Here is a 19,773-nt window from a genome sequence, read left to right as displayed (position 1 = left end):
GATAGATGGCTAAAACAAGAATATAGTGATCTTTCATACAGTCTTATAGGTCTGGCCCACCCAAATTACAACGTCCAACAGCATTCTGGGCGGTGCTTTCAGGCAGCTGTTGAGTATCCATGTGTCAGTTCGTTTTGCATGTCTCGGTGCACCGGGTGTTCAGAGCTTGTATATTTTAGACCATTACATTGGTACTTAAAAAAAATGTACACCCACCCGGAGCACTGAGTCATGCAAAACGAACTCTCCCCATGTTATTAGAGGAGGCGGTGAGCTCATTGAAAAAGACAACTCCCCTCACACACAGAACAGCTCTCCTATTCCTGGAGGCTGTACATTCAAAGTTAACTGCGAACTTCAACAATAATACGGCATGAGTCGAGCAACATGAGTCGCCAGCAGGACCCCAAGGGAGTCATCTTGACCGGATATATTAGCAATATTGAAGTTTTATCGCCTGCCTCGGGTGTCAATAGTGCCGAAGAGATCGAGTCTTCATCGCTGAGGTGAGCGTATAGTCTGTAATTGACCATAGCCCACACCCTACTGTAAGTAACATTGTAACATTGCCGCTTGAATAGTTAAGAAAAGGTGCAAAGGTCTTCCAGTTGCCCCGCATGTAACCTCTAACAGAAAGAACACTCCGTGTAACGTTAGTCCACAAGTCGCCCCTGACTTTTCCATGTGTTGATACATTGTTACCATGTTGACACATTGTGTGAAATGAAATAAATTCTAGACTAAACAAGCAGAGGGAATACAGACGTGCGTATGATAAGACAATAGGTTTTCTGGATTAAACTTTTTTATATCATATGTAAATCATAGAAGTAGGATATAAGTGATGTTTCATATGTAGGCTACGCTTCCGTCACAGTGCCGAAATTAGACTGTCCAAAAACACCTCGTTTGGTTAAGCTAGAGAACTCGAGCGTTAACCCTAACACAACATATATTCTATTTACACAAACGTTGTTTGTTCTGCACATGTTTAAAGAACTGTAAACACTATCCAATAACAACCCCCACGCATACAGGGTGAGGACACACACATGAAGACAGCACTGGCCAGTTGAAACATGATGCTGTTTTTCCAGTTCAAGTGGCCATCTGTAAAAGCCAGTATCTATTATAGGCTGCAGCTACAGTGGAGGAGCCCTGGCGTGTATGCAGGTGCCTCCACTCACCAGCTGGGTCTGAGGGTCCCCAGTGGCCCTACAGAGGGCTGTCCCGGCCAAGGCTGTTTTGGATACTACGTACAGGGGTCTGTCTGTACTACTGTGCCATAGTAGCACCATCCCTATTTGGCATGGTGTGGTAAATGTGGCACCTACATCACTTGTTTGTCTCATGTGCCAGTTCAGTTGGTCTCACTTCTGCTTGGGAACAGAAAGATAAAACCAACTGGGTGCATGTTGTGGTCAATGAATGTTGCCCAGTTTGTTGGAATACTAGCCTGCAGTTACAAGTTTAAGTTATAACGAGAGATTTTGCCACCAGCTTACTGAGTAATTTTGGTCTTACTGTGTAAACAAGTTACCGGTGGTACATAGTGGACTACTCGCCACAGAGCTTTTGTTTTCCACTTATATTATTAGATAACTACTCATTCCGTGGAAGCAAATAGAAAGAACAGAGTACAGCACTTTTAATGAGTTGATAACAAAACAGTTTGTACAAAAGAATGTGGTATACAGACGGGTGTGTTGGTTCTTTGTGCCTGCATGTTTTTATTAAGTTTAGGATGTAGGTATTCATGTTTTGGCCGTAAACATATTCGTTCACTGTATACATGTTTATATAGGAGAGGCATTAATGAATAATTGATCAAGTCTTTTTGTATTCTTTACATAATGTGGTGGGTCAGGTTATACCCAATCAATAAGCTCCGCTGGTAGTGTGTTAGCTGTTTACTCTTGACTAGTTTCTAATGTTCAAAACATTTGAGTAATTTAGCAGACGCTCTTATCTAGAGCGACTGCATACATGTTCATACTGGTCCCCCGTGGGAATCAAACCCACCACCCTGGCTTTTCAAGTGCCATGCTCTACCAACTGAGCCACAAAACAGCGGGGTTAACAGGTAAAAGTCAAGGCCAAGTGAACAGCCTGTGTTATGATTTCCATCGAATCAGGTGAGCCGCTGAGCTTTTTTGTGAGTGAGATATAATATTGACTCAGGGACGACCTACCTTAAAATGCCTCCAGCAATGTAAACATTATGATGCTACCACATGGAGTCAGTGCACAAAATCAACACCGGTTATCATCATTGTGTTATTGCTGCTGTTTGTGTTTTTATTGTTTTTCCATTGACACAGCAGCATTCCCTGTTGTTTCCTGGTGTTGGAAAATGTATTTCCACTTCCAGTAGAGATTATTCTGACTTGTGTTCATTTTTAAATCCTTTATCACTAAACTGCCAACGACGTCTTTTGAACGTCATATGTAATGAACATTCCGACCTAGACATTTCCTAAATAAGTATAATTAACACATTCACGTTTTTAGAATTGTGAATAAATAGACTGACGAACAGTGCAGTCTCTGACGAATACAATAACACTTCTTTTGAACAGGGAAGTGTTTGAAAAGTGTTCTTACCCTTTTTCTTCTATACAGAGGAACATACACTATCTCAAATCCAAGAACCCATCACTGGGGGCTTTCCCATGCAGTCTGTCCAATCCAGCTGGCCCATATGACTACAGAACTTTGGCCTCAGTTCTTTGGAGCTGTCACCATTGTGGATACATTCATCAGGGACCACCGTATCTGCCCCCACATCTTGTACACGTGTTAAACCCAGCCTATTCTCCAGTCAATGACATGTCATTTGAGAGTGTACTTGGGCAGTAAGTATTATACAGGAGATTGGAGGGTCAGACTGAACCCCCAGCAGTAACGTTCCATGACTCTGTTGGGGTTGTCACAGCAATCAACCGGCTTGGGCCCATGTGTCGCTGTATCACATGTAGTGGATGTTTGGAATGTGCCTTATGAGTTAAGTCAAACTTGATTGCTAGTGCATGTGATTAACAGTAGTGTAATCCCCTGTTTCCATTGTGGTGCTAAACCATGCATGTTCTGCCGCTATGTATTTTAGACACCTGTTGTCACCACACTTTGCCCCACAGTACCACACTCAGGTTACGGTTTAGTAAGCCTTCGAGATGGTACAGTACACCGATGCCACTGCCCCCTGAACTGCACTGTCAGTTCTTCTGTATGAATGGATCTACATTATAAACTGGGTGGTTCGAGGCCTGAATGCTGATTGGCTGAAACCCAAGGTATATAACACTGTATACCATGGGTATGACAAAACATGTATTTTTACTGTTCTAATTACGTTGGTAACCAGCTTATAATAACAATAAGGCACCTTGGGGGTTTGTGGTATATGGCCAATAAACCACATCTAAGGGCTATATCCAGGCACTCTGCGTTGCGTCGTGCGTATGAACAGCCCTTAGCTGTGGTATATTGGCCATATACCACAACCCCTCGTGCCGTATTGCTTAAAAGTATACTATGACCCCTCTCCTTTGTGTCTGTATGCAAAATGACCAGGCACTAAACAGCAGAGAAAGACTATGTTGTTTACCTTTTTGTCCTTGAGCACTGGCAGTTTGTCACTCTTGGAGCCAGCAAGATAGCTGACCTTTCCATGTGAATGGGTCTGGCTGTGGGGTAACATTGGTGGTGTGTACATTGCTGGGATACTTGACTTTCCTTCCTTGTTCTCTTGAGTTCAAACCTTGCATGTGCTCCTAATTGGGAAGATTGTTTGCATTTCTGTCTTGGGATGGAATGCAAACTAACATTGGAGCACATTCCGCTTTTCTCCTTTATTAGCAGTCTATTCCCCTCTAAACCAAATATTTGTGCTGTGTTTTAGCTTGTTCCCCATAAAGGTTTGAATAAATAGAATGTTTTCCTACCCTCAGATTCTTCCAGAATCGTTCAAACGTTGTGGCAATATTATCTAGAAAACAGACAGCGATTGATTTGTGAAAGCATTTCCTCAACAACCTCTCTGAATTTGCAATGGTGTGTTATTTATCCAGGGCCAGAAATGTCAGGCGTTACTGATACCCTGTGTATTTCCTGTGGCTGGGAAGGAGCTGAGGGCTGACTCATTTTACAACCTCCACAGACCTCTGGCCTAACAGGCTTGCTGCTCATTTATATTCTGTCCTGTCTATGACCATGGAGGGTAGTGTGTACGGCCAGTACATCACTGGGGCCACGCTTCCTGCCATCCAGGACCTTTATACCAGGCGGTGTCAGAGGAAGGCCCTAAAATGGCCAAAGACTCCAGCCACTCTAGTCATAGACGGTTCCCTCTGCTACCGCACGGCAAGTGGTACTGGAGTGCCAAGTCTAGGTCCAAGAGGCTTCTAAACAGCTTCTACCCCAAGCCATAAGACTCCTGAACATCTAATCAAATGGCTACCCGGACTATTTGCATTGTGTGTGCCCCCATTTTTACACTGCTGCTGGTCTCTGTTTATTATCTATGCATAGTCACTTTACCTCTACCTACATGTAACCTCAATTACCTCGACTAACCTGTGCCCCTGCACATTGACTCTGTACCGGTACCAGAGGTCGACCGATTATGATTTTTCAACGCTGATACCGATTATTGGATGACCAAAAAAAGCCGACACCGATTAATTGGCCGAATTTGTTATTATTTTATTTATTTTTATTATTTTTTAAAATAATTTTTTACATTTGTAATAATGACAATTACAACAATACTGAATGAACACTTATTTTAGCTTAATTTAATATATAAATACTATAATATATAAATACTATCAATTTAGCCTCAAATAAATAATGAAACATGTTCAATTTGGTTTAAATAATGCAAAAACAAAGTGTTGGAGAAGAAAGTAAAAGTGCAACATGTGCCATGTAAAAAAGCTAACGTTTAAGTTCCTTGCTCAGAACATGAGAACATATGAAAGCTGGTGGTTCCTTTTAACATGAGTCTGCAAAATATTCCCAGGTAAGAAGTTTTAGGTTGTAGTTATTATAGGAATTATAGGACTATTTCTCTCTATACGATTTGTATTTCATATACCTTTGACTATTGGATGTTCTTATAGGCACTTTAGTATTGCCAGTGTAACAGTATAGCTTCCGTCCCTCTCCTCGCTCCTACCTGGGCTCGAACCAGGAACACATTGACAACAACCACCCTCGAAGCAGCGTTACCCATGTAGAGCAAGGGGAACAACTACTAGTCTCAGAGCGAGTGACATTTGAAACGCTATTAGCACGCACCCGCTAACTAGCTAGCCATTTCACATCGGTTACACCAGCCTAATCTTGGGAGTTGATTGAAGTCATAAACAGCGCAATGCTTGAAGAATTGCGAAGAGCTGCTGGCAAAATGCACGAAGGTGCTGTTTGAATGAATGCTTACGAGCCTGTTGCTGCCTACCATCGCTCAGTCAGACTGCTCTATTAAATATCAAATCATAGACTTAATTATAACATAATAACACACAGAAATACGAGCCTTTGGTCATTTAATATAGTTGAATCCGGGAACTATCATTTCGAAAACGAAACGTTTATTATTTCAGTGAAATACGGAACCGTTCCGTATTTTATCTAACGGGTGGCATCCCTAAGTCTAAATATTCCTGTTACATTGCACAACCTTCAATGCTATGTCATAATTATGTACAATTCTGGCAAATTAATTACGGCCTTTGTTAGGAATAAATGGACTTCACACAGTTCGCAATGAGCCAGGCGGCCCAAACGGCTGTATATACCCTGACTGCTTGCACGGAACGCTAGAGAAGTGACACAAATTCATGTTAGCAGGCAATATTAACTAAATATGCAGGTTTAAAAATATATACTTGTGTATTGATTTTAAAGAAAGGCATTGATGTTTATGGTTAGGTACATTGGTGCAACGACAGTGCTTTTTTCGCAAATGCGCATGTTAAATCATCACCCGTTTGTCGAAGTAGGCTGTGATTCGATGAGAAATTAACAGGCACTGCATCGATTATATGCAACGCAGGACACGTTAGATAAACTAGTAATATCACCAACGATGTGTAGTTAACTAGTGATTATGTTAAGATTGATCTTCTTTTATAAAATAAGTTTAATGCTAGCTAGCAACTTACGCGAGGGCAGCAAGAAGCCAAGGTAACAGGTAGTCAGCCTGCCATGCAGGCTCCTCGTGGAGTGCAATGTAAGGCAGGTGGTTAGAGCGTTGGACTAGTAACCGGAAGGTTGCAAAAACGAATCCCCGAATCCCCCCTGAACAAGGCAGTTAACCTCGTTCCTAGGCAGTCATTGAAAATAAGAATGTGTTCTTAATCTGATTTACCTAGTTAAATAAAGGCATAAAAAAAAATACCGATTACCGATTTGTTATGAAAACTTGAAATCGGCCCTAATTAATCGGCCATTCCGATTAATCGGTCAACCTCTAACCGGTACCCCCTGTATATAGCCTCGCTACTGTTATTTTATTGTTGCTCTTTAATTATTCGTTTTTTTTTCTATTTTACTTCAGTTCATTTTAGTAAATACTTTAACACTTATTTTTCTTAACTGCACTGTTGTTAAGGGCTTGTAAGTAAGCATTTCACTGAAAGGTCTACACCTGTTGTATTTGGGTATGTGACAAATACAATTTGATTTGAACTCTTCACTGCGAGAAATGGACCAGGAAGCCATGAAGAACACTCTGTAGGCTCATAGAGCTGGTATTTAAGCTCATTTGTACTCTTTAGTTTGAGGTTATCACATATTATTTCTGTCACATTGGTTGTGTAAAACAAACCTTTTATCCCTAAGCTAAGGTGTACGTTAGCCTGTGTAGCTCCCTCCAGTAACAACGAGCACAACCGTTCCTTGATATTAACTGGCGGCTTTATTCTGTAGTTTTAGTCAGAATTATCACCTTCCCGGAGAAATATAAAGTAAATGAAAATACAGTTAAGCACACTCTTACAACCTTCTTGTCTTACGAGTGACTTATTAGCTTGGTATAACTCTGAAGTGCTTACATACATAAACAGTTTAGCCGGAACTATAACAGTATTAGATTAAATACATGAATAAAGGGAAAATACCTAATTGGCTGCTTATTACAGAAGGGAGGAAATCAAAACTTCACACTTAATATTCCTGGCATGAATTCACGCTTCAACCTTAATTATTATAACGTTACCATCCTAACATACACACTTCAACCTTTACGAACTACACCCGATGACATGAACATTTAGCAAACACAGCGCGGGATTGCCTTCACTCCAAAGGTGTGTTGCTACAATAATGATCCCTGTTACAACAGTTATTAGCCACGTAGTTCCGCTTGTCTTATCATTTCCCCCGCATAGCGAACACGTAAACAATTCAAACAAAAAACAACGACATGGACTTACAGGTTAATTGTCAGTTACAGCCTGGCCTGGCTTGACCCAGATTGACTGTTTTGTATCAAGTGCGTAAGCAGCAACAGTAATTTGGGAGTGTGGAACCGCTGAGGTTTCATGATTTATTTTTGCCACTCTAGGTGTCCCTTTAAAGGTCAAATGCAGCCGTTTTTAGCTCAATATCAAATCATTTCTGGGTAACAATTAAGTACCTTACTGTGATTGTTATCAACTAAATTGGTCAAAAAGAATCAACAATAGCTTCTTGGCGAAGAGCAATTTCTCAAGCAAGAATTTTGCTAGTACTGTCTGTGAGTGGTTTGACTGGGAAGGGGAAAACTCAAAATGACCTATTATTGGCAGAGAGGTTTGGAACTCTCTTTCTTATTGGTCTATTAACTCATTTACTGCATGGTGATGTCACCGTGGAAGGCCCAAACTCCCTCGCACCAAAACAGGCTGAAATTTCAGGCAGTCTTTTCAAACAGCTTTTACACTAAAAGGGCATTATCATACTTTTCACAGTAATATTCCAACCTCATAGTATTGAAATGTGTATATAAAACACAGGAAAATCACATTTTTTGACTGCACTGGCCCTTTAAGTGCAACCACCAGAACTATTTGGGGGAGTGTAGCAGCTTTCTGATGCCCATCAGGAGTCCTCTTTGTGCTTTCCCAGGGTTCACTCACACGGAGAAGCCTATCTGGAGCAAGCCAAGCCTTCACCAAGCCCGCAAGCCCACACATGCATTATCCTTAAACTAGTATCTTGGCATTCTGTAAAAGGGTCTAGGCTGTGGCCAGCTAACAGCAGGGGTTGCACAGAACTACGTGCTGTAAGTGTGACACAGCCAGAGGAAAGCAGAACTGCTGCACTGACAGACTGAAATTAGTTAACCCTTCACGTTAATGCTAATCCATGTTCTATGTGGAAAATACAACCACATTCTTGTGAAAACACCGCGTTCATAGAGTTCCAATCCTAAAATTAGTACCAGACAGCCACCCAGTTTGTTTACTCATTATTAGTATGGTCTGACTTGTAGTATTTATAACTTACTTTAACTCTAATAAAATGACTGAAATAGTACTCATAATATTCTCTCCTTTGTCCACCAGTCGCAGGACAGGCCACTACAGTGTCCAGAACCGGGCCAAAAATGCACCGGGAAAGCCCCCGTACCACCGCTGTAACTCCCAGGACTCGTTGGACGAGCTGGCCATGGACGACTACTGGACCGAGGTGGAGAACATCACCCTGAGTGCAGAGGGGGACGCAGAGCCACAGGAGGAGGTGCAGCTGAAGGTGCCTGATGGTATGGAGCTCTACTCTATAGCAGGAGTGTCCACTGAAAGTATAGAGGACCATTATGCCCTTTCCTTCACCTTAAGTTGTTGAACAACTGCTTCAGGGTAACATTTTAGACAGAGATTTCAGGTGTAGTACAGTATTCACTATGTACGTTATATGACTAGGGATTTACCTAGATCACTGTCTGAAAGGATAATTTTTTTTAATTATAAACGCAACATGAAGAGTGTTGGTCCCATGTTTCATGAGCTGATTACAGAAATGTTCCATACGCACAACATTTCTCTCAAATTTTGTGTAGAAATTTGTTTACATCACTGTTAGTGAGCATTTACTGCAAGATGGCGCCGGATGGGAGGGCTGCAGTCTTATCGGCTCTTAACCAACCCTGCTATTTTGTTTGTTTTTTTGAGTTGTTCGTAAATTGTTTCGTACATAATGTTGCTGCTACCATCTCTTATGACCGAAAAGAGCTTCTGGACATCAGAACTGGGATTACTCACCTCAAATTGGACGAGGAGTTCTTCTTCAATGAGTCAGACGCAAGGGATATACTACAGACACCTGACCAGGCCCAGATCCCTGTGATTCGCTGGAAAAGGAAACATCGGTTTTGCGGAAAAGAGATCAGGATGCCTTGTGAGGATCAGGTGACGGGTGGTTAATCTGCCCTTGCCTTCCGTCCTGCTAGCTAATGTTCAATCGCTGGAAAATAAATGGGACGAACTGAAAGCATGTATATCCTACCTATGGGATATTAAACTGTAATATCTTATGTTTCATCGAGTCCTGGCTGAACGACGACATTAAGAACATATAGCTGGTGGGTTATACACAAACTCGGCAGGACAGAACTGCAGCCTCTGGTAAGACACGCAGCGGGGGCCTATGCATATTTATAAACAATAGCTGGTGCACGATATCTAAGGAAGTCTCAAGGTTTTGCTCGCCTGAGGTAGTGTGGTCTACAGCTTATCATGAGATAATCTATCTACAGTTGAAGTCGGAAGTTTACATACACCTTAGCCAAATACATTTTAAACTCAGTTTTTCACAATTCCTGACATTTAATCCTAGTAAAAAATTCCCTGTTTTAGGTCCGTTAGGATCACCACTTCATTTTAAGAATGTGAAATGTCAGAATAATAGTACAGTGATTTATTTCAGCTTTTATTTCTTTCATCACATTCCCAGTGGGTCAGAAGTGTACATACACTCAGTTAGTATTTGGTAGCATTGCCTTTAAATTGTTTAACTTGGGTAAAATGGTTCGGGTAGCCTTCCACAAGCTTCCCACAATAAGTTGGGTGAATTATGGCCCATTCCTTTTGACAGAGCTTGTGTAACTGAGTCAGGTTTGTAGGCCTCCTTGCTCGCACACGCCTTTTCAGTTCTGCCCACAAAGTTTCTATAGGATTGAGGTCAGGGCTTTGTGATGGCCACTCCAATACCTTGACTTTGTTGTCCTTAAGCCATTTTGCCACAACTTTGAAAGTATGCTTGGGGTCATTGTCCATTTGGAAGACCCATTTGCGACCAAGCTTTAACTTCCTGACTGATGTTGCTTCACTATATCCACATAAGTTTCCTCTCTCATAATGCCATCTATTTTGTGAAGTGCACCAGTCCCTCCTGCAGCAAAGCACCCCCACAACATCATGCTGCCACCCCTGTGCTTCACGGTTGGGATGGTGTTCTTCTGCTTGCAAGTCTCCCCCTTTTTCCTCCAAACATAACAATGGTCATGATGGCCAAATGGTTCTATTTTTGTTTCATCAGACCGAGGACATTCCTCCAAAAAGTACGATCTTTGTCCAGATGTGCAGTTGCAAACCGTAGTCTGGCTTTTTTATGGCGGTTTTTGAGCAGTGGCTTCTTCCTTGCTGAGCGGCCTTTCAGGTTATGTCGATATAGGACTCGTTCTACTGTGGATATAGATACTTTTGTACCTGTTTCCTCCAGCATCTTCACAAGGTCTTTTGCTGTTGTTCTGGGATTGATTTGCACTTTTTGCACCAAAGTACGTTCATCTCTAGGAGACAGAACGCGTCTCCTTCCTGAGCGGTATGACGGCTGCGTGGTCGCATGGTGTTTATACTTGCTTATTATTCTTTGTACAGATGAACGTGGTACCTTCAGGCATTTGGAAATTGCTCCCAAGGATGAACCAGACTTGTGGAGGTCTCCAATTTTTTTTCTGAGGTCTTGGCTGATTTCTTTTGATTTTCACATGATGTCAACCAAAGCGGCACTGAGTTTGAAGGTAGGCCTTGACATACATCCACAGGTACACCTCCAATTGACTCAAATTATGTCAATTAACCTAAAGCCATGACATAATTTTCTGGAATTTTCCAAGCTGTTTAAAGGCACAGTCAGCTTAGTGTATGTAAACTTTTGACCCACTGGAATTGTGATACAGTGAAATAATCTGTCTGAAAACAATTGTTGGAAAAATGTATTGTGTCATGCACAAAGTAGATGTCCTAACCGACTTGCCAAAACTGTAGTTTGTTAACAAGAAATTTGTGGAGTGGTTGAAAAATAAATTTTAATGACTCCATCATAAGTGTATGTAAACTTCAGACTTCAACTCTACCTTGAGAGTTTTCTCCACTGTATTTTTCGTAGCGGTCTACATACAACCACAGACCGAGGCTGGCACTAAAACCTCACTAAATGAGTTGTATTCTGCCATAAGCGAACAGGAAACGCTCATCCAGAGGCGGCGCTCCTAATGGCCGGGGACTTTGTTGCGGGGAATCTTAAATCAGTTTTACTTCATTTCTATCGGCATGTTAAATGTGCAAACAGAGGGGGAAAACATTCTAGACTGCCTTTAATCCACACACAGAGATGCATACAAAGCTCTCCCTCTTCCTCCATTTGGCATATCTGACCATAACTCTATCCTCCTGATTTCCTGCTTACAAGCAAAAATGAAAGCAGGAAGCACCAGTGACTGTCTGTAAAAAAGTGGACAGATGAAGCAGATGCTAAACTACAGGACTGTTTTGCTAGCACAGACTGGAATATGTTCTGGGATTCTTCCGATGGCATTGAGGAGTACACCACATCAGTCACTGGCTTTATCAATAAGTGCATTGAGGATGTCCTCCCCACAGTGACTGTACGTACATACCCCAACCAGAAGCCATGGATTACAGGCAACATTCGCACTGAGCTAAAGGGTAGAGCTGCCACTTTCAAGGAGTGGGACTCTAACCCGGAAGCTTATAAGAAATTCCGCTATGCCCTCCAACAAACCATCAAACAGGCAACACGTCAATACAGGACTAAGATCAAATCTTACTACACCGGCTCCGACACTCATCGGATGTGGCATGGCTAGCAGTGAAACGAGCCTACCAGATGAGCTAAATAACTTCTATGCTCGCTTCGAGGCAAGTAACACTGAAACATGCATGAAAGCATCAGTTGTTCCGGACGACTGTGTGATCACGCTCTCCGCAGCCGATGTGAGTAAGACCTTATTAAACAGGTCAACATTCACAAGGCCGCTGGGCCAGACGGATTACCAGGACGTGTAGTCCGAGCATGTGCTGACCAACTGGCAAGTGTCTTCACTGACATTCAATCTGTCCCTGACCGAGTCTGTAGTACCAATATGTTTCAAGCAGACCACCATAGTCCCTGTGCCCAAGAACACTAAGGTAACCTGCCTAAATGACTACCGACCCGTAGCACTCACGTCTGTAGCCATGAAATGCTTTGAAAGGCTGGTCATGGCTCACATCAACACCATTATCCCAGAAACCCTAGACCCACTCCAATTTTCACACCGCACCAACAGATCCACAGATGATGCAATCTCTATTGCACTCCACACTGCCCTTTCCCACCTGAACAAAAGGAACACCTATGTGAGAATGCTATTTATTGACTACAGCTTAGCGTTCAACACCATAGTGCCCTCAAAGCTCATCACTAAGCTAAGGACCCTGGGACTAAACGCCTCCCTCTGCAATTGGATCTTGGACTTCCTGACGGGCCGCCCCCAGGTGGTGAGGGTAGGTAACACATCAAATCAAAGTTTATTTGCCACGTGCGCCGAATACAACAGGTGTAGACCTTACAGTGAAATGCTTACTTACAGGCTCTAACCAATAGTGCAAAAAAGGTGTTAGGTGAACAATAGGTAAGTAAAGAAATAAAACAACAGTAAAAAGACAGGCTATATACAATAGCGAGGCTACTTACAGACACCAGTTAGTCAGGTTGACTGAGGTTGTATGTACATGTAGATATGGTTAAAGTGACTTTGCATATATGATGAACAGAGAGTAGCAGTAGCGTAAAAGAGGGGTTGGCGGGTGGTGGGTGGCGGGACACGATGCAGATAGCCCGGTTAGCCAATGTGCGGGAGCACTGGTTGGTCGGCCCAATTGAGGTAGTATGTACATGAATGTATAGTTAAAGTGACTATGCATATATGATAAACAGAGAGTAGCAGCAGCGTGAAAAGAGGGTTTGGGTGGGGGAACACAATGCAAATAGTCCGGGTAGCCATTTGATTACCTGTTTCAGGAGTCTTATGGCTTGGGGTTAAAAACTGTTGAGAAGACTTTTTGTCCTAGACTTGGCATTCCGGTACCGCTTGCCATGAGGTAGTGGAGAGAACAGTCTGTGGCTGGGGTCTTTGACAATTTTTAGGGCCTTCCTTTGACACCGCCTGGTGTAGAGGTCCTGGATGGCAGGCCGTATGCACTACCCTCTGTAGTGCCTTGCGGTCAGAGGCCGAGATATTGCCGTACCAGGCAGTGATGCAACCAGTCAGGATGCTCTCAATGTTGCAGCTGTAGAACCTTTTGAGGATCTCAGGACCTATGCCAAATCTTTTTAGTCTCCTGAGGGGGAATAGGCTTTGTTGTGCCGTCTTCACGACTGTCTTGGTGTGTTTGGACCATTCTAGTTAGTTGTTGATGTGGACACCGAGGAATTTGAAGCTCTCAACCTGCTCCACTACAGCCCCGTCGATGCGAATGGGGGCGTGCTCGGTCCTCCTTTTCCTGTAGTCCACAATCACAATCCGTCACGCTGATCCTCAACACTGGGGCCCCTCAGGGGTGCATGCTCAGTCCCCTCCTGTACTCCCTGTTCACTCATGACTGCACGGCCAGGCACGATTCCAACACCAGCATTAGGTTTGCTGATGACACAACAGTGGTAGGCCGTATCACCGACAACGATGAGACATCCTATAGGGAGGAGCTCAGAGACCTGACCTTGTGGTCCCTCAATGTGATCAAGACAAAGGAGATTATTGTGGACTACAGGAAAAGGAGGACCGAGCATGCCCCAATTCTCATCGATGGGGCTGTAGTGGAGCAGGTTGAGAGCTTCAAGTTCCTTGCTGTCCACATCACCAACAAACTAACATGGTCCATGTACACCAAGACAGTAATGAAGAGGGCACGACAAAACCTATTCCCCCCTCAGGAGACTGAAAAGATTTTGCATGGGTCCTCAAAAGGTTTTACAGCTGCACCATCGAGAGCATCCTGACGGGTTGCATCACTGCCTGGTATGGCAACTGCTCGGCCTCTGACCGCAAGGCACTACAGAGGGTAGTGCCTATGGCCCAGTACATCACTGGGGCCAAGCTTCCTGCCACCCAGGACCTCTATACCAGACGGTGTCAGAGGAAGGCCCTAAAAATTGTCAGTCTCTAGCCACCCTAGTCATAGACTGTTCTCTCTGCTACCGCACAGTAAGCGGTACCGGAGCGCCAAGTATAGGTCCATGAGGCTTCTAAACAGCTTCTACCCCCAAGCCATAAGACTCCTGAACAGCTAATCAAATGGCTACCCACACTATTTGCATTGCCCCCCCCCCCACCCCCACGCTGCTGCTACTCTCTGTTATTATCTACGCATAGTCACTTTAATAACTCTACCTACATGTACATAATTACCTTGACACCGGTGCCCCCGCACATTGACACATTGACTCAGTACCGGTACTCCCAGTATATAGCTCCTTGCCAAGATAGTCCATGTGGCATATCAAGAAGCTGATTAAACAGCATGATCATTACACAGGTGCACCTTGTGCTGGGGACAATAAAAGGTCACTCTAAAATGTGCAGTTTTGTCACATAACACAATACCATAGATGTGTCAAGTTTTGAGAGAGCGTGCAATTTGGATGCTGACTGCAGGAATGTCCACCAGAGCTATTGCCAGGGAATTTAATGTTCATGTCTCTACCATAAGCCGCCTCCTACATTGTTTTAGGAGAATTTGGCAGTCTGTCCAACCGGCCTCACAACCGCAGACCAATTGTAACCACGCCAGCCCAGGACCTTCACAACCGGCTTCTTCACAACCGGCTTCTTCACAACCGGCTTCTTCACATCCGGGATCATCTGAAACCAGCCACCTGGACAGCTGATGAAGCTGAGGAGTATTTCTGTCTGTACTAAAGCCCTTTTTGTGGGGAAAAATGAATTCTGATTGGCTGGGCCTGGCCCTCAAGTGGGTGGGCCTAGGCTTAGATTAGGGCCTAATTAATTGAGTGATTTCCTGATATGAACTGTAACTCAGTAAAATTGTTGCATGTTGTGTTTTATATTTTTTTGTTCAGTACATACAGTAGAGCTGACTAGGATAGTCTGGTCTGTTGTCCAGACCTTGTTATTTTGCAATACCGCCACATAATGATTTCTTATTGCTTTCATCCACAGAAGACAATAGACTTGCTTGATCCTACAGGATCAGGAAATGCCTATAAAAAGCACTGCAAAAGTGTATTGTTTATTAAGTCGACATTCATTGTTTTGTCTGGAGAACTTAAAGCAGGAACTTCCTTTTGTTTCCGTTCCTTTCTATAACAAGATGGTTGGTGTTAAGGGGTTAGGAGTGAGATCCTTCCCTGTTTCATGTCTTTCTCTATTCCCACACCTCAGTACATAAAAATCACATAATAGTAATTGCACAGTAATAATCTATGAATTACTTGTTTGTTTCTTTATTATTCAATAAATGACTGTGTCCTCTCGCTAGTCTTCAGGCCTACACCCATATCTTTTCCATTAACATACTACTGCTCTTTTGGTGCAGCATTAATTAATCCCTAACTCAACTTGTCTGTCTGTAGAGGGGGAACAGGAGGAGGCATGGCTGACGGAGGCAGGGCTGGCCACTCTGTTTGACGAGTCTGCGTCGGACCCCGAGGACATGATGGGGCTGTTGTCCACGCTGACGCGCACCCAGGCCGCCGCCGTGGAGAAACGTGTTGAGAAGCTACAGCAGACCCTCAGGAAGAGGAACAAGCAGCACCAAGTACCTGACGTCAGAGACATCTTCAAACTCCCAGGCACGCCAGAGTCAAAGGTCAGCCTACCACCGGTCCCGTTAACATGCCAGTCATGCCTGAGATGCCTCGACACATAAAAAAAAACCAGTGACTTGTATACCGTAGTTGGTTAATATAATTACTAATCACAATATCTGTTAATGGACACCTGAATGTGAAGTAATACTTAACTGAGTATCTTAATATTATGCAAAAGAAGGTTTTGTACTCCCAATTGGGGTGAAAAATATGACTTTCTAAAATATCAGCAGTTACTCTTAGTAGTTTTAATCATTAATTGATAAAAATGACCAATATTGAATTCTGATGAGAGCCTGCTTCTGTTTTGTATTATGTTGCAGGAGGATGAAGCCAAGTCACCAGAGAGAAGTGAAAACAGGAAAAAGGATATTACGACAGATGGCATGTACCACAAGTTCTACTCACTAAATCTTTGTCTGGGCATGTTGGTCTATACCTATAGAAAACATCACTGACTCACCACAAAAATGAACTGGTATTTCTATCCACTGTGTTGTTTTTATGTGATACTGTAGATTTCCTGAAATGGTTCATGATCACAGGAAGCAGAAGTGAAGATTCTACAGAAGAGCTGTTGAGTTGAGAAGATAACTCAGCAGTACACGCGCGCACACACACACACAGGAAGCAGGGACATTGCTCTCTTGTCTGTTCGCGCCACCCCTCTGACCTTAACATGAAGGCTGTCAGGAATCCGCTCCCTATCTTCCATTATACACTTGCCTGTTTTCCTATTAGTGGAGATGGCAGGGAGGCACTGCAGTTTTGTGTCAGGGCCAAGGCCTTACATGTCTGTCTGATATGGGTCACAGAGGGCAGACTGGCTCTCTGGCTGTTGACTTCCACAGGACTAGTCGTTGTCCCTTAGTTTCCCTTCAGTGGGAAGAACAGTCACCACCACCTAGTTCTAATCTCCCCACTGCTGACTAGACTTTGTCCCGTCTGTGGACTTTCACACATCTAATTCATGAATTGCCTGTGTTATCTCTTGCTGTAGGTCTAGCTTTTAATATGTCCCAATAATAACTCTGTGTGTACAGGTCAAGCGATGGGGCTGGGGAACAGGGCAGGCCCTGCTGAGCAGAGTGTGTCTGAACCTGAGACAGACATCAACCTAGAGGTATCCTTCTCTGATCAGGCCCTCAGCTATAAGGAGGGCTCAAAGGGCAGCAGCGAGGCTCTGACAGACGCAGATGACAAGCTCCCTGTGAGTACCCTTTTAAACATTAACACCGCCAAACAGATTGACTGAGCCGCTCATCTGGAGCAAAGTTTATATGCCATAACAGGAAGTGTCACTCGTCAACATAGCAGGATCCCATAGGCCAGTTTGGGACAAAGGATTTCAAATATTTATATGTTTTTTTGGCAGAAGCAAGAACTTTGCCCTGTAGTGTTTATGGATTGAAACATGTTTCTGTTTTTACTTAGCCTACATCAGTAATGATTGACCAAATTATGATTTGATATTTATATGGGCCATTATTTACAGTGTTATTGTAGGCCTAGGCCTACTGCTTGTGTACTAGTGTAAGTTATATGACATTGAATGATGTCATTTGCACTATCAATCAAAACCTTTTGAAAATAGTTTTTGCATCATATAATACATTTCAGTCAAAAAACTGTTCTAGACTACTGGTGTATCTGAGTCCTGTCTCTGGTTCTAGGGCCACCTAGTGGTGGCCCTATAACCACCAGGTGGTGGCCCTATAACCACCAGGTGGTGGCCCTATAACCACCAGGTGGTGGCCCTATAACCACCAGGTGGTTCCAGATACTCCAATACTATGTCAGGGTCATATTCAAAAGGCATCAAACAGACCCTGTTTTTGTCTCTGACCTTGTCGAATAAGAAGCGCTTGTTTTCATGTTCCATTGCAAAATGTTTTGCTACGGTGTGCACTAATGAATACAACCCAGTTTTGCTAACTCCTAATGTAACCTGTGCTTCGCTGTATGACAGAACTTCAAGTTAAGCAGAGACAAGACAGGGCTGACCAAGGTTGGGGACCTGTCCCCTCAGGACATGAAGAAGGTGCACCGCCTGGTGCTGATAGAGATGACCGCTCTGTTTGACACGGCAGGCATCGACCTCAAAACCCACAAAGCCGTTAAACTCAAGGTCAAAGGTAAGCCACGTATGCTAGAACTGGAACACAACTAACATTATATCTAAGAACCCTGAGGACTGTCCCATTGACTATCCCATCAAGCTCTGACACAATTATGTTTGTTGTGTTTGTGTTCTAGAGTCTGGCCTGTTTGGAGTTCCCCTGGCCGCCCTATTGGAGCAGGATCAGAGGAGACAGCCAGGGACCAGGGTGCCAATCATACTGCAGAGGGTGAGCAGCACAACCTCTCATTAACCACTGATCCTGGTTCTCTTTAATCATACAGTACGTCTGAATGTGTGCTCTGCAGTAGAAACCTCTTCAGTTTGCTGTAGTGGTAATGGCATTGTCATTTTGGGGTGGCAGGTAGCCTAGTGGTTAGAGCGTTGGGCCAGTAACCGAAAGGTTGCTAGATCAAATCCCTGAGCTGACAATGTAAGTCTGTTGTTCTGCCCCTGAACAAGGCAGATTACCCACTGTTCCTAGGTCGTCGTTGTAAATAAGAATATGTTCTTAACTGACTTGCCTAGGTAAATAAAAAATATGTGCTGTTGATATGGTGGTTTAAAGCTTATGTGTGTTCTATTGTTTCCAGCTCATCTCTCACATAGAGGACGAGGGTCTGGACACAGAGGGGCTTCTACGGATACCCGGAGCAGCCATAAGAGTCAAGGTCATTGTTCATCGTTGTTGATAGATGTAGTCCTGCTTCATTCAATGTCTGGGAAAGTATTTGCATGCTGTAACAACAGCCTAATGTAGCCAAATTCTTATTTCCCTAATGGAAAGGTTAGTGTGGTGACAGACTGTGGAAGATATGATTAGTGTTGTACTGTATGATGATGTGATAAAGCCTCCAGTGTGTGTGTGTGTGTAAACAAACAAAAATTGGGGACATTTTGTTGGTCCCCACAAAGTCAAATGCTATTTCTAGGGGGTTAGGGTTAGAATTACGTTTTGGGGTTAGGAGTTAAGGTTTAGGGAAAATAGGATTTTGTGCCCCCACAAGGTTAGTTGTACAAGACTGTGTGTGTGTGTGTGTGTTAACATGTGACCTATGTGACCGGCTGGCAGGCGGTGTGTGTGGAGCTGGAGGGGAAGTTCTACGAGGGCCTGTTCCCATGGGAGAGTCTGAAGCAGCACGATGCAGCCAGCCTGCTCAAGCTCTTCATCAGGGAGCTGCCACACCCGCTGCTCACCGTGGAGTACCTCAGCGCCTTCATCGCAGTGCTTAGTCAGTCCCCCTATACATTATGAACCACGCTTTCTATACATACAGTGGTGCACTGTATGCATACTCATTTAGAATTTTATCTCGATTCTGTTTTGAGTTTTGTCTTATGTTGACTTATGGATTAGTAAAGCAATCCCATTGTGGTTGTGATTTTGTTTGCTTGCCTTACTTACAGAACTGCCCACTAAGAAGCAGCAGCTGCAGGCTCTCAACTTGCTGGTCCTGCTGCTTCCGGAGTCCAGCCGTGATACGCTAAAGGTAGATAGCTCTTTCTCTGTGCTAGTTCTCTATCCACGTTGTCTGTTGAACACATTGTAATGT

General features: G+C 43.5%; 1 protein-coding gene across 2 annotated transcripts in view; it reads left to right on the top strand.

The window, feature by feature from the left end:
- The first annotated feature begins 254 nt into the window (after positions 1–254).
- arhgap18 (Rho GTPase activating protein 18) overlaps positions 255–19,773 on the top strand; it is a 26,484-nt gene continuing 6,965 nt past the window's right edge. Inside the window, exons 1-10 of one of the 2 annotated variants that reach the window (XM_045719455.2) lie at positions 255–506; positions 8,553–8,749; positions 15,865–16,100; positions 16,425–16,485; positions 17,145–17,311; positions 18,071–18,236; positions 18,358–18,449; positions 18,814–18,891; positions 19,293–19,452; positions 19,628–19,710. In XM_045719455.2, coding sequence (XP_045575411.1) covers positions 388–506; positions 8,553–8,749; positions 15,865–16,100; positions 16,425–16,485; positions 17,145–17,311; positions 18,071–18,236; positions 18,358–18,449; positions 18,814–18,891; positions 19,293–19,452; positions 19,628–19,710 — 1,359 coding nt within the window. In that variant the 5' untranslated portion in view covers positions 255–387. 2 annotated transcript variants of the gene reach the window in all.

This window comes from Salmo salar, chromosome 06 (genome assembly GCF_965601325.2).
Source record: "Salmo salar chromosome 06, fSalSal1, whole genome shotgun sequence".
In the NCBI taxonomy this organism is placed as follows: Eukaryota; Metazoa; Chordata; class Actinopteri; order Salmoniformes; family Salmonidae; genus Salmo; species Salmo salar.
This window is presented reverse-complemented; position numbering and strand designations above follow the sequence as displayed.